Raw genomic sequence first — 12,536 nt, 5'->3', positions numbered from 1 at the left:
CGAGCGACGGCCCGCAAAGACTCACGGCACGCACGTCCGATGCTCGGTGCAAGGGCGTGCCACCCGACCTATACCCGGTCGTGAAGGTGTTGGATTTTGCCTCGCTTAGTTTCTCGCATGGCATACACGTAAACATTAAATACGAGCCTCGATCGGCTCTCAGGTTGTCCCGTGAATCGGCTCAAGGAGCCGATCCACCCATGATCCGTACGAGGTGTACGGTCAGATGGTGGTCCTGCTTGATCAAAATAAAGCTAAAACGACCTACTACGATTTAGGGTTTTCACCACATAATCGGAACATCCTACGCGTGATTGAGCCTGGCGGCCACGGAAGGTGATTGACAAGGTATCAACTTGTCAATGCCTACGGGTTATAGGCTAGGGTTTAGTTAGAAGTAGAGGGCAAGTAGATCTCGAAGGTTTCAGCCGAAAAGTACTCGACGATTATGAAAACTAGGGTTTGTGAATAACGATTCGATGATCTCCTCGTCCCTCGACTCCCCCTTTATATAAGAGGTGGAGCCGAGGGTTTCGTTTTGTACAAGTTACAGAGTCCGGGACGGTTTCTAACTCATCCCGCCAGATTACAAACAACACTTCCTATTACAACTCTACTTTCCTTAATATATCTTGGGCTCTCGAACCTTCTTATTCTTCGGGTAATGGGCCTTCATTAAACCCCGGGTACTATCTTTGGCAGGCCCATTTGGGATGCCTATGTCAGTAGCCCCGAGATTTTGCTTGAATCGTAGAGTCGGGGAAAATCTCCACTCGTTTATTTTTATTCGACAATTTAAACTTTTCTATATTTCTTTATATAAATTTCTATATTGTACGGGGATATTGGTAGTTGGGGCTAGTTCATCCGACGGATCAGGTACTAGTTAAGCTGCTCTAGTGGCAATCCGCAAAAACCTACTTCAAGATCACGTCCCCGGACATGATCTCGGGATATCGGTGCAAACTTCGACGAGTGCCGCTTAAGGTCTTACCATTCGTCGAGTCCCGGTCAAATTTATCGAGTACCTAACGCGTCCGTTAGGATTTTTCTTCGTATCCGTTGATACGGATAAAAGTAGAAGAACGCGAGTCTTAGGCGATGCCACGCCCGACGGAACGGATCCGGGGTCTTACCTTCGCAAATTTGCGGCATTCGAGAAATTGATCGCAACTTTGGCGTTACGAGAATATATTGTCGAGTGCTTTTCCAGCTGTTGGAATGGCACATTTTATCGAGTCAAATATGACTTATATTAATCTCCCGATGGGAGTATATGTAGAGTTAATTATAACTCGAAATATACTCTCTTGCTTTTCTATCTTTCTTCCTTTTCCTTTTTAAATTTCATCGGGCACGCGAACAGCGTTCCCGATGGGAGTAGCCCCCGAGGCTACAGCCAAGAACTTGTGCTTGGTTGTAGGCTCAACATTTTAGTCCACCTTGTCGCTATATTGTCATTATTTCCCGATATTCTCTCTCTCTTTTTTTTACTATCTCTCGGGTGCGCGAACAGCGCTCCCGATGGGAGTAGCCCCCGAGGCTACAGCCAAGAACTTGTGCTTGGTTGTAGGCTCCCACAATTTCTATATTGCCATAGTCGAAATTTTACTTTTATCGAAGTAGCCCCCGAGCATTTGGGCAAAAACGTGTATTTGACCAAAGGCTCCCGAAGTATTCAAATAACTTCTCCTGTCGCCATTCTCCTTTTATTTTTCTTGTCGACATACTTTCCTTTGTCAAATTAACTTCAGCTCTATTAATAGTCGGGATTTTTCTGCCTTGTGGGTCCATTGTTCCCACCACGTTGACACGTCGTGCAAGTGGGGGACACACGTCCTCCGCTTTTCCTGGCGCACGTACGGTAACGCCTGTGCTGTTCCACTTCTGTTAAAATACCTTTTTACCCTCTTATCTACTAGATCTTTTTTCACCACATGATTTCTTCATCCAACGGTTCATTACTTCTCCCGAAGCCTATATAAACCTTTCTTCAACCTCGGTCCACTCCTTCGCTTGCGCCGCACATCTGTTCCCCTCTGCAAAAACTTCCCTTGCGCCCAACTCTGTGTGATCTTCCGCACGCACAAGCATTGCTTTTTCCAGTGCCGTTGATGCCACCGCGCACGCGACTCACTCGCCACAGTACTCCAGAATCCAAGATGGCCGCTGAAGATCTTGAGTGGGAGAGATCTAAAATCTCCAATCAAGACGTCAACATGCTGAAGAGGCTTGGCTTGATGAAGAAAGAAGACGCCATCCGCTTTCCCAGCGAAGAAAGCTACCCCAACCCTCCAATGGAGTACCGGGTTAGTTTTGTTGATCATCTCATCCGCGGCCTTTCTACCCCAATTCATGATTTCCTCCGTGGCCTTCTCTTTGTCTATGGGATTCAGCTGCACCAGCTGACCCCCAATTCCATCCTTCATATTTCTATTTTTATCACACTGTGCGAATGCTTCCTTGGAATCACTCCAAATTGGGTTCTTTGGAAACGCATTTTCTGCCTCCGCCGCAATGGCTCCCACAACGCCACTTATAACATAGGTGGTGTTGTTATCTGTGTCCGAACTGACGTTGATTACTTCGACGTCAAATTTGCTGATTATGTCCAAGGATGGCACAAAAGGCGGCTCTACATACACGAAGAAAGTGCCAACTCTGTAGAGCACAACATAGTCCCTTTTGACGGAAGTGCCAAAATTCAACGCCGCCGCTCCTGGGATGCTGAAGCTTCCGAAGAAGAGAAAAGGCGACGAAGCACTTATGTCTCGTATTCATCGACTTCAAAATACTCGAGGCAAAGAGCATGTCTGGTGTACAAATTACTGCCTATTTTCTCGAGATTAGAGTGCAGCCTCTTCGGGCTCGCAAAAATCCCCTTTGGACATATGCTTGGCGACAATGACGCCAATAGGCTCTCCAATGATCTTTACTGTGAAGGACTTGGAAAAGCTTATTCGAAGAATTTCCTCGGCTGAGCAAGAGGGATCCTATTCCTTCCTCTTGCCGTGTGGAACCATACGAGCTCCACCAATCCTCTCCCCAAGGTATTTTGTCTTCTCGAATTTTTATCTTGTTCCGAACTTTTCCTGCATCTCATTGTTTTGATATCTCTCTAATTTTTCTTTTGTCGTTATTTTTCTGCAGAACCATCCTACCATGGATTCTCTTCCTCCTCTTCCTGAGGGTGGAGATGTCGAGGAAAGGGCCGTTGTCGCCGATGACAACCAGGAGGCCCCCTCTTTTGTGAATGAACCCGCAGATTCTCGAAAATCTGCGGGATCTATCGAAAAGGATGCTGCTTCTGAAGGTACGACATCAGCACAATCTCCTCCTCCTGCTGTTTCGCCAAAGAACAAAAGGAAAAGGAGTAATGTCGAAGATTCCGGGACCTCTCAACCCGAAGAAGTTGCTCCTTCACCGCAAAAGGCAGCGTATGACCCATATCTTGAGAGTCTCATCAGTTCGTGAGTTCCCTGTCTTTTTTCTCTTTTTTTTTATTTTTCTATTCGAAGAATTTTGTTTGCCTTGCTTTTTATGCTGTCACCTCTTTTTCCATAGTGATGATGATGAAGAAACACCAACTTTGGATGTGACTGCTCGAACGAGTACGTCACATACTCTAGTTATTTCGGAGAAGCCAGTTGAAGGAGAAGAATCTTCGCCTCCTCAACAAAACGTCGGCACATCTACTCCTCCTTCGAGCCCCCTTGTCCCTTCACCGAAAAGGGCAAGGACTGAAGCAATTCCGGAGCCGAATCTTCAATCGAGTAGCTCTTCGAATCCTCTCTTGGATGATGTAAGTTCTCCATACTCTTGTCACTGTCTGTACTTCCTCTGTTTGCTTCTAAATGCCGTTATATTTTTCTCATACCGAAATTTTCTTGCTTTGTCCTTTTCTTTCCTTAACAGCCCATGATCAAAGAGCTTATTCGCATCGGTGCTCAATTCATTGGGTATCGTGAATATGCTCACCAAAGCTGAAGGTGATGCCTTGCTGCTTTTCTTTTTACCATTACTCTGTTACTCCTTTGTTGCCGATATTTGATCGAAATTTTAACTTTCTTGGCAGAAAAATTGGCGGCTATCAACGATCGTGCCAATGCACTGGCTCAAAAATTAGAGCAAAGTGAAGAGGCTCGTAAACCGACCCTAGACAAGGCCTAAAAACCAACATGAAGTTGATCCCCGGAACATCTTGCCTAGGGCTAGCAAACTACACCCTACGTGCCACTGGATCCTTCAACCCGTTTGTAAGGCCTAACTATGCAGATATTAAACTAATCTTTGAAGAACAAGGAGCAATCATAACGGATCGGATCTACTAAATAATGATCAAGCGGGGTGCCGCCCTTACACCCAAGATAGGTGTAAAGGCGGCTAGATGTCTAAGGGTTGCACGACGACAGCATATGATACGATGAACAATGCTAACCCTAACACATCTATGATAACTACGTTGCTCGCCATCAACAAGGCTTCAGCACGAGCAACGCATGAACAACGAATAACACGCGTATCGCCTAGATCGCAAGATGCGATCTAGGCAGCATGATGCTTACCGGAAGAAAACCCTCGAGACAAGGGAGTTGGCGATGCGCCTAGATTGGTTTGTGGTGAACGTGATTGTTGTTTATTTCATAAACCCTAGATACATATTTATTGTCCGTAGACTTTCTAACGTGGGAATAATCCCAACCGTGCACGAGCCAAACTCTTTCTAACCGACACGTATCCTACTATATTACAGATACACGGGAAAACTAGCCCAAACTTTGCATATAAGGCCGATTCATGTATTTCTTCCATGTATATTCTTCAAGCCCATCTCAATCGCGGCCCACCTCTGATCCGGTCAAATTCTGGTGATAACAGTCACATAACCACCACATTAGGATTTTTGAACACGTCAATGTGTTGGCCAAGCACCTCGGCGGGACGGCTTCCTCGCGCGGAGCGGCGCGTGGGGTGGTTGCTGCACGGAGGACGGAAGCCCTCCATCGATCTGCGGTGGAGGTTTGTACCCAGGCGGCCCTGTATTCGTTGGTGGCAGCGCACCTCCTTGCGAGGCTGGCCGTCTTCCTTGGCCTCGTTGTGTGTGCCTTCGCTGGTGGTGGTGGCCAGGGCGGCGCTGGGCTTGGGGGACGTGTATCGGTCTCGCACAAAGTAGAGTCTCCACGGGAAGCCCTAGATCCTCGAATCAATTGATGGTGACGCTCTCAGCGTCATACCCTCCTTGGAGGCATCGCCCATGAGGTTCTTTGTTGCGGTCAATTCTCGTCTCCTAGTTCGGGAAGCTCTGGGGAAAACCCTGGATCTGGGTGTCCTGTATAGGATGATGGCGGCGTGCGGCGCCGTTTCTCCCCCTTGGGGGCATCCTTTTATGAGCTGATTTTGGTTGAAGTGGCTCTGAGATGGAGCGGTTTGCATCTACCTCGTCTATAACAGAGAGTCTCGATAGTGTGGTGCAGCGGATTCTTGGTATCAGACGTGACATGATGGACTCGCCTAGGGGTGGGGCACTGTCTAGCATCATGGTGGTGTTGTCGGCGGGACCAACGAAGACTACGCGGATGTTAACCATGAAGATTATTAGCGGTTCGACGGAGGTGGCATTTTTTTAGTGTGTGCATGAGGTGCTCGCTAAGAGTATGCTAAACCAGATGAGTGTTCTCGTTTTTCTTAGGGGGCGTGTCAGGGTATGCGATGTTCTAGGTTGTTAGTTGGTGGAGGGTTTCGTTTTTTTCAAAGCATAAGGCCCTTTTGACATGATCTTTATCCATTGTCGGGTTCGTAGGTGTTATGTGGATGTTTCGGATTTTCGATGTATGTTATTTATTTGTACTTTGTTGAATAAAATAATAAGAAAAACCTGTATGCATCTTTTCGATGGAGAGGGTCTCATCCTCCATTTCGAAGAAATACCTCCTTTCAGAATTCAAATAATTTAGATTAAATTTTGTAGTAAAAAGACAAAACAATCATTGCCTATGTGTGCATATTATTTTGCAGATTTTTTTTTTTTGAAACTTTGGATCAAATCTTTAGAATGTTCAAAATAATAGCCTAGGGGTAGCCCGAGTTCCACATAAATCACTGCAGAAAAAAGGTGATGGGTGCGGAAATTAGTTGGTGGAGGGATTTCGCTGTTTTTAGAGCATAAGGCCCCGTTGACATGATCTTTATCTACTGTCGGGTTCGTAGGTGTTATGTGGAGGCTTTGAGATTTTTATGTATGCTGTTTGTCTGTCTTTTATTAAATAAAATTATAAAAAATGTATGCATTTTTTCGATGCAGAGGCTAGGATCCCATCCGCCAATTCAAAGAAAATACCTCCTTTTCAGAATACAAATAATTTTAAATTAAAGTTTTGTAGACCTAGAGCATACATAAAAAGGGAAAACAAGCATTGCCTATATGTGCATTTTTTTTAAAAAAATTAGATTAAATATTTAGAATGTACAAAATTAAAACCTATAGGTAGCCCGAGTTCCACATAAATCACTGCAGAGAAAAGGTGATGAATGCGAAAGGCAAAAATATGGGGCGAGAGAGGCTCGAACTCTCGACCTCAGGATCACTCGCTTTAGCTATGAGACCTACGCGCTAGCCAACTGCGCCACCGCCCCGTTATGTTCCAATGTTCTTAGTCGCCTATAAGTATGGTTTACGTGACCAATCGTCTGATTTATCAACAAACTGAGGCAGGTTTGAGTAGTGTGGCAAAAGGAATTCAGCATCTTTCTTTTTCGTTTCCGTCAATTTTGGGTCCCTTTCGTGGTGATAAGAGCATCTCCAGTCGCGTCCCCAAACAGCGTTTGGGGGACGGCGGACAAGAAATGGGGAAAAAAGTTGTCCAGTCGCGTCCCCCAAAGCTAATTAGAGCCTCATTTTGTGTCCGGCGTCCGCTGAGGACTGCATGTATAGAGTGCCTGCACGGACGCTGGACACAAAATGAGACGCCTATGCATGCGTACGGCCACTCAGTCCCCACATGCTTAGTCTCTTTCCCACACTTTCTCTCACCTACTTTTCCCACATGGGGTGGTCCCTTTATTAAAATGCATGCATTCGGACGTCATGTTGAGGACGCGGTGTGGAAAGGGCCTCTTTTTTGTACAGATTTTTGGTCTCTTTTTGTCCGGCGCGGTCTCAAACGTGCCCCAAATCATTTATGCCGGACGCTTTTTGAGGGACGCGACTGGAGATGCTCTAACATTGTCTGAATTCAGCAGTAGCTGAAGTTGAACTGCGAGCCAGCGATGAGGTCAGCAGCATCCATCACTAGCTCCTACGCATACGAACCAGGCCTACATACGAATGACTGAACCTTTCAGCTTTGTCACCAATCATCAGATTCAGACGAGAGCCGGTCGACACATGTTATTCCCCATGTGTTGTCTGCGATTTTCTCTTTCTGCAGGTTACCCGATTAGCTACACAAGAAACCATGAGAGCTAGGGAGATCCTACTAGCCTTGAGAAGAAGGGGAAACATCACATGGCACGCTGGGAGCCCCTCTGTCGACCTATGGCAGGAGCACGGTGGGCCGGTGGCAATGGCGAACCGAGATGATGTGTCTTGATACAGTTCAAGGAAACATCTTTGCATCAGAAAGAAAGACAGAAAGAACAGAAAAAGATGCAACATTTCTTTTAATTCATAGGGCTCAGTTTTCTGTTACAGAGGTAGCACTGGCTGACATTCCTGGATACAGAAGATGGTCACTGAATCAGGGAGCAGCAAGAAGAACAATGTCAAGAATGGCGATCGATCTGCGGACACCAGCAGCCGGCGCGCAGCCTAGAGCAGGGACTTGGTCACCTCGTAGGCCAGGAAGCAGGCGCCATTGGCCGGAACGCTGCGCGCCATGGCCGGCCCGAACCCCTTGTAGAGGCCCTTCACCCCGTCGGCGGCGAGGATCTTCTTAAAGGCGTCGATCGACCCGGAGTACTTGGGGTTCTTGAAGTCGTCCACCTGGAGCACGCTCTTCACCACGTCCGTCGGGTACACGGAGCTCCAGAACGCGGCGCCGGCGATCCCGCCGGCCAGGATCAGGGAGCCCCTGCCCAGCCCGGACGTGTCCTGCCCGCCCGCCATGTACTGCTTCGTCGCCTCGTACACCCCGAACATGACCGCGTTGCCGGGGACCTCGCGCGCCATGGTCGGGACGAGGCCCTTGAAGAGGCCCCGCACGCCGCCCTCCGACCGCAGCACGTGCCTCGCCACGTCCATCGGCCCGCCGTACTTCACCGCGGTGGCGGCGGTGACGGTGGAGGTGGCAGCCGCGCCGCCGGCTGGAGCAGCGGCTGCGGCGGCGGCAGGAGCGGCGGTGCCTAGCGCGCTCTGCGCCTGCAGCCTGCACTTGATGAGCTCGGTGGGGCAGGCGAGGAAGGAGACGGCGACGCCGGCCCCTGCACCGGCGATGACCTGCTGGTTGATGGTGAGCGCCACGCCGGGCTCGGACCGCAGCAGGGTCTCCATCTGGCCCCTGACGGTGAAGAGCACGGCGTTGAAGGCGGCGACGGTGGCCAGCGGGGCGCCCATGCCCTTGTACAGGCCCCCGGGGCCCTCGGCGGCGATCGTCTGCTTGACGGCATCTATGGCGCCGGCGAACTTGGGCGGCTGGCCGGGCGGCGGCGTGGGCTGGCTCTGCAGCTTCACCTTGATGGTGTCGAACGGGTGGCCGACCACCAGCTGCGCCGCGCCGCCCACCGTGCCGGCGGCGAGGTCCTTGGCAACGTCACCCATCTGCTCTCACAATAATTGGGATGTTGATGGATGACAGTCAATTTCCTCAATGATTCTTTGTTGATTTATTTAAGCTGAGATAACACATCAGGGGTATTATTTTTTGAACGGAATCAGGGGTATTAGCAAATGGACATGAACAGCCTGTCAATGTTCGTATCCTACACGATCATAATTACTCCCACGATTCCAAAATAAATGTAGCATCTTTTGTTAAAATGCGTCTAGATACATTTGCATCTAGACGAAGTTGTAATATTTTTGGAAATAGAGATAGTATCTCGTAACCTTGCAGTATTGACCGGAAGACACAAATTTCTACTCCATGGTTTTTATCGGTATCTAGATAAAACTGGATCAACTAATTTGGAGCAGAGGAAGTAGAAACTAAGTAAACCCACGGACGCACTAGAACCATTTTCGCTGAATCATCGCAATCTCGTTACAATCTGCTTCCTCCGTTTTATAATTTTATGGTAGATTAATTTGAAACTACGATAAGAAATTATGCAAGAGAGGAAGTAGAGGCTGAGACAAGGTTGTTCCACTTTGGGGTTGACACACTTGCAAAGGAAATGCAGTTAGCACGACAAATCGATACTGTAACGGCACAGCATGTCTCATCTCTCACTCTCAACTAGAGCACCAAAGCTTTCCATTTTTTGTTTGTGCTTCAAGAATCAGAAGCCACATTCGGCAAGAACTAGACAAGATCACCACATCCAATGAAATGAAAATCTGAAGAACTGCAATCCCAGCCAGGTGTTCAAGCTCTCCATGGTCTGAAGATGAACAAGAAGGGCAGCATCTACAGGAGAAGCATAAGAGAATTACCTGAACTCCCTAGACTCTGGACTCAAATGGAGCTTGGCAAGGACTCACTCCGCCCTTCCACAGGAAAGAAAAAAGGAATGAAAACACACTGCTACCCCACGGCCTGGGGCAAAAAAATACAGGCCAGGAAGAAGGGAGAGGTGGTTCAGATGCCAAGCAAGACGAGAACGGCAGAACCACCCACTCACTCACCAGACGCTGCTGCAACCCAACAAAACAACAAACAATGGCCACAACCCATCGACATCAGAGAACCACTCCCTAACCATTGGATCACCGTCGGATGGCCAATCCACTCCCAGCCAACCATCACGACAAGCCAAATTACCAGCTATACTCACTAACTCCACACATGGCACACGCACAGGTAGGTAAAGCTCAACCTTTATTATGCCAACAATCCTGCCATTGCTGCCAATATTTGCAAGTTCTTTCGGAACATAGTGTTGCAGCAAAGAAGAATGGTTAATGTTTTGTGCTTTTGCTTGCCGTGATCCTGGTTTCTGTATGTCTGAATTGCTCTGTGAACTGTTGCTTCAGCTATGTCGGAGAAGAGATGGAGATGGTGCTGGAACCTTGGATCAGCCCATAGCCGATCTCGTGATCTCGTAGGCCACAAAGGTGGCGGCGTTGGCGGGGACACTGCGTGCCATGGCAGGCCCGAAACCCTTGTACAGACCCTTCACTCCTTCGGCAGCGACGATCTTCTTGAGTGCATCGATCGACCCTGAGTACCTCGGCTTCTTGTAGTCGTCAACCTGGATCACGCTCTTCACGACGTCGGTGGGGTACACCGTGAGCCACAGCGCTCCTCCGGCGAGGCCACCGGCAAGGATGAGAGAGCCCTGGCCGAGGTTCGACGTGTCCGGACCGCCAGCCATGTACTGCTTGACTGCCTCGTACACGCCGAACATTATGGCGTTGCCGGGGATCTCACGGCCCATTGTTGGGACAAGGCCCTTGAATAGACCTTTGAGGCCAGCATCCTTCATGACATGCCTCGCCACATCCATCGGACCTTTTGGTAGCGCCGCAGCGGAGATAGCACCTGCTTCAGCTAAAGAACTCTGGGCCTGCAACCTGCAAACCAGCAAAGGTAACTCAGAACCATAACAAAATGATATTCTTCACTAAACAATAAATAAGAAAGTACAGCAAGGGATGATATGTAGTATAATTCTTTGGATATGCCTATCGCTGAATTGTACTGCGATGCCAAACAAAATCAAGTGTAACAATCCAGCAGCTCCCAAAAGCAAGTTTAAGTCATCACTATTGAGGTACAGAGTTTGTTTGTAGTTAACAGGCACATAATTCAGCTTTTTAGCTATGCTTGCAATTTTTTGCCTCAGAACGCTAGGAAATTAATCATCATAGACTTTTTCATTGCCCCAGAATTGACAAAAGCAATCCACTGCAGCAGCTATTCATAAGATTCATATGTTGCCTATTGCTGAATTGTGTTGTGAATTTGTGATGCCAAACAGAATCAAGTGCAACACACCAACAGCAGCCAAAATGCTGTTTCAAATCATCATTGATTCAAGACGCGTTTTGTGAAGGGAATAATAGAAACACTTACAAAATACAGAGATTCTAGTTAACTTAGACAAAATTCAGTTTATTTAGCTATAAAATCATACGCCATCTTCCTTAAGAGCAGTAGGAGATTAATTCCCAGAGATAGTTTTCAGCGACCTTAAGAATAAACAAACGAGAATTGGCTGCAGCAATGAATGAGATGCAGCAGAATGTATATGAAATGCACAGTACGGATGATGTCTAGAATGTGCATGAAACCACAGTTTCATCAGAGGATAAATATCATGAGTTTCCAACATAGACTCCTCAACTTATGCAGCCTATTAGCATTGGTCTTACAGCACCAAAGGCCTACAGTCAGATGCTTTTTTTCCGGGACCTAGATTGTATAGCATTAATGCATCACGGCAATGCATGATAACAGTGCAAGCTAATGAGATGAATTGTGATACAATGCAATGCATGTCAACAAAGTACATAGCATGAATGACATCCAGTGTGAGCAGGAAAGAGCAACTTCAGGAAAGGATGGATATCACGACTTTACCACATAAATTCTAATCTCTGCAAAACCTCATCATCTGAATGTGAAATTTAATTCCTATTTTCCATGACCAAGATTGCAGAGAATTAATCCACTGCAGCTCAGCATAAAAATGATGCAACTAGGCCCTAGATGCAACCTAAACGAGATGAACTTACTTACAATAGATTGCCTCGCAAGGAAGTAGAAAGCATGAATGGCATCCAGTGTGTGCAGGAAAATAAAACTTCAGAGAAGGATGAATATCATGACTTTGCAATATAAGAATATAATCATGCAAAAAAAATTCAATGACCCGATGATATGGAGATTAGATCAAATCATGAAAGCAAATGAAATGAATATTACCACTTCAGTTAATTACCTGCACTTGATCAGCTCTGTTGGGCACGCCAGGAAGGAGACCGCGAGCCCCGCGCCAGCACCAGCGACGACCTGTTGCTTGACCGTCAACGGCGCCCCAGGCTCCGACCTCAAGAGAGCCTCCATCTGCCCCCTCACAGTGAACAGGAGGGCATTGAAGGCTGCAACGGTGGCCAGAGGAGCCCCCATCCCCTTATACAACCCCCTCGGCCCTTCGGCCGCAACCGTTTGCTTGACAGCATCCAAGGCACCGGCATACTTAGGGAGCTGTCCCGGAGCAGGGCAGGGCTGGCTCTGGAGCTTGACCTTGATGGTGTCGAACGGGTGGCCGACGACCAGATTGGCGATCCCGCCCACGGTTCCGGCTGTCAGGTCCTTGGCTATGTCCCCCATCTGCTAAATACATTCAGTCAAATTACAGCATCGTGTACTTACACACTCATTTCGTTTCCTCTATGTGTGCAGGAATTCGGAGAATATTTGTTTTCACGATAGTTG

General features: G+C 47.8%; 2 protein-coding genes and 1 non-coding gene across 3 annotated transcripts; all 3 read right to left on the bottom strand.

The window, feature by feature from the left end:
• Positions 1–6,546: 6,546 nt before the first annotated feature.
• On the bottom strand, positions 6,547–6,633 carry TRNAM-CAU. The gene is given in 2 exon segments: positions 6,547–6,582; positions 6,596–6,633. It is a non-coding gene; the product is annotated as a tRNA-Met (tRNA).
• Positions 6,634–7,640: 1,007 nt separating this feature from the next.
• On the bottom strand, positions 7,641–9,823 carry LOC124706324 (mitochondrial carnitine/acylcarnitine carrier-like protein). The gene is made up of 2 exons (XM_047237982.1): positions 9,590–9,823; positions 7,641–8,755 (listed from the first exon to the last, which is right to left on the bottom strand). Exon 2 carries the CDS (start codon positions 8,753–8,755, stop codon positions 7,808–7,810), a length of 948 nt encoding a protein of 315 aa, XP_047093938.1. The 5' UTR covers positions 9,590–9,823; the 3' UTR covers positions 7,641–7,807.
• A 134-nt stretch (positions 9,824–9,957) lies between these two features.
• LOC124649119 (mitochondrial carnitine/acylcarnitine carrier-like protein) lies at positions 9,958–12,431 on the bottom strand. The gene is made up of 2 exons (XM_047188791.1): positions 12,040–12,431; positions 9,958–10,669 (listed from the first exon to the last, which is right to left on the bottom strand). Exons 1-2 carry the CDS (start codon positions 12,429–12,431, stop codon positions 10,171–10,173), a joined length of 891 nt encoding a protein of 296 aa, XP_047044747.1. The 3' UTR covers positions 9,958–10,170.
• Positions 12,432–12,536: the final 105 nt, after the last annotated feature.

Source organism: Lolium rigidum, chromosome 4 (genome assembly GCF_022539505.1).
Source record: "Lolium rigidum isolate FL_2022 chromosome 4, APGP_CSIRO_Lrig_0.1, whole genome shotgun sequence".
In the NCBI taxonomy this organism is placed as follows: domain Eukaryota; kingdom Viridiplantae; phylum Streptophyta; class Magnoliopsida; order Poales; family Poaceae; genus Lolium; species Lolium rigidum.
Note: the sequence above shows the minus strand (reverse complement) of the source record. Positions and strands in the feature narration are given on the sequence as shown.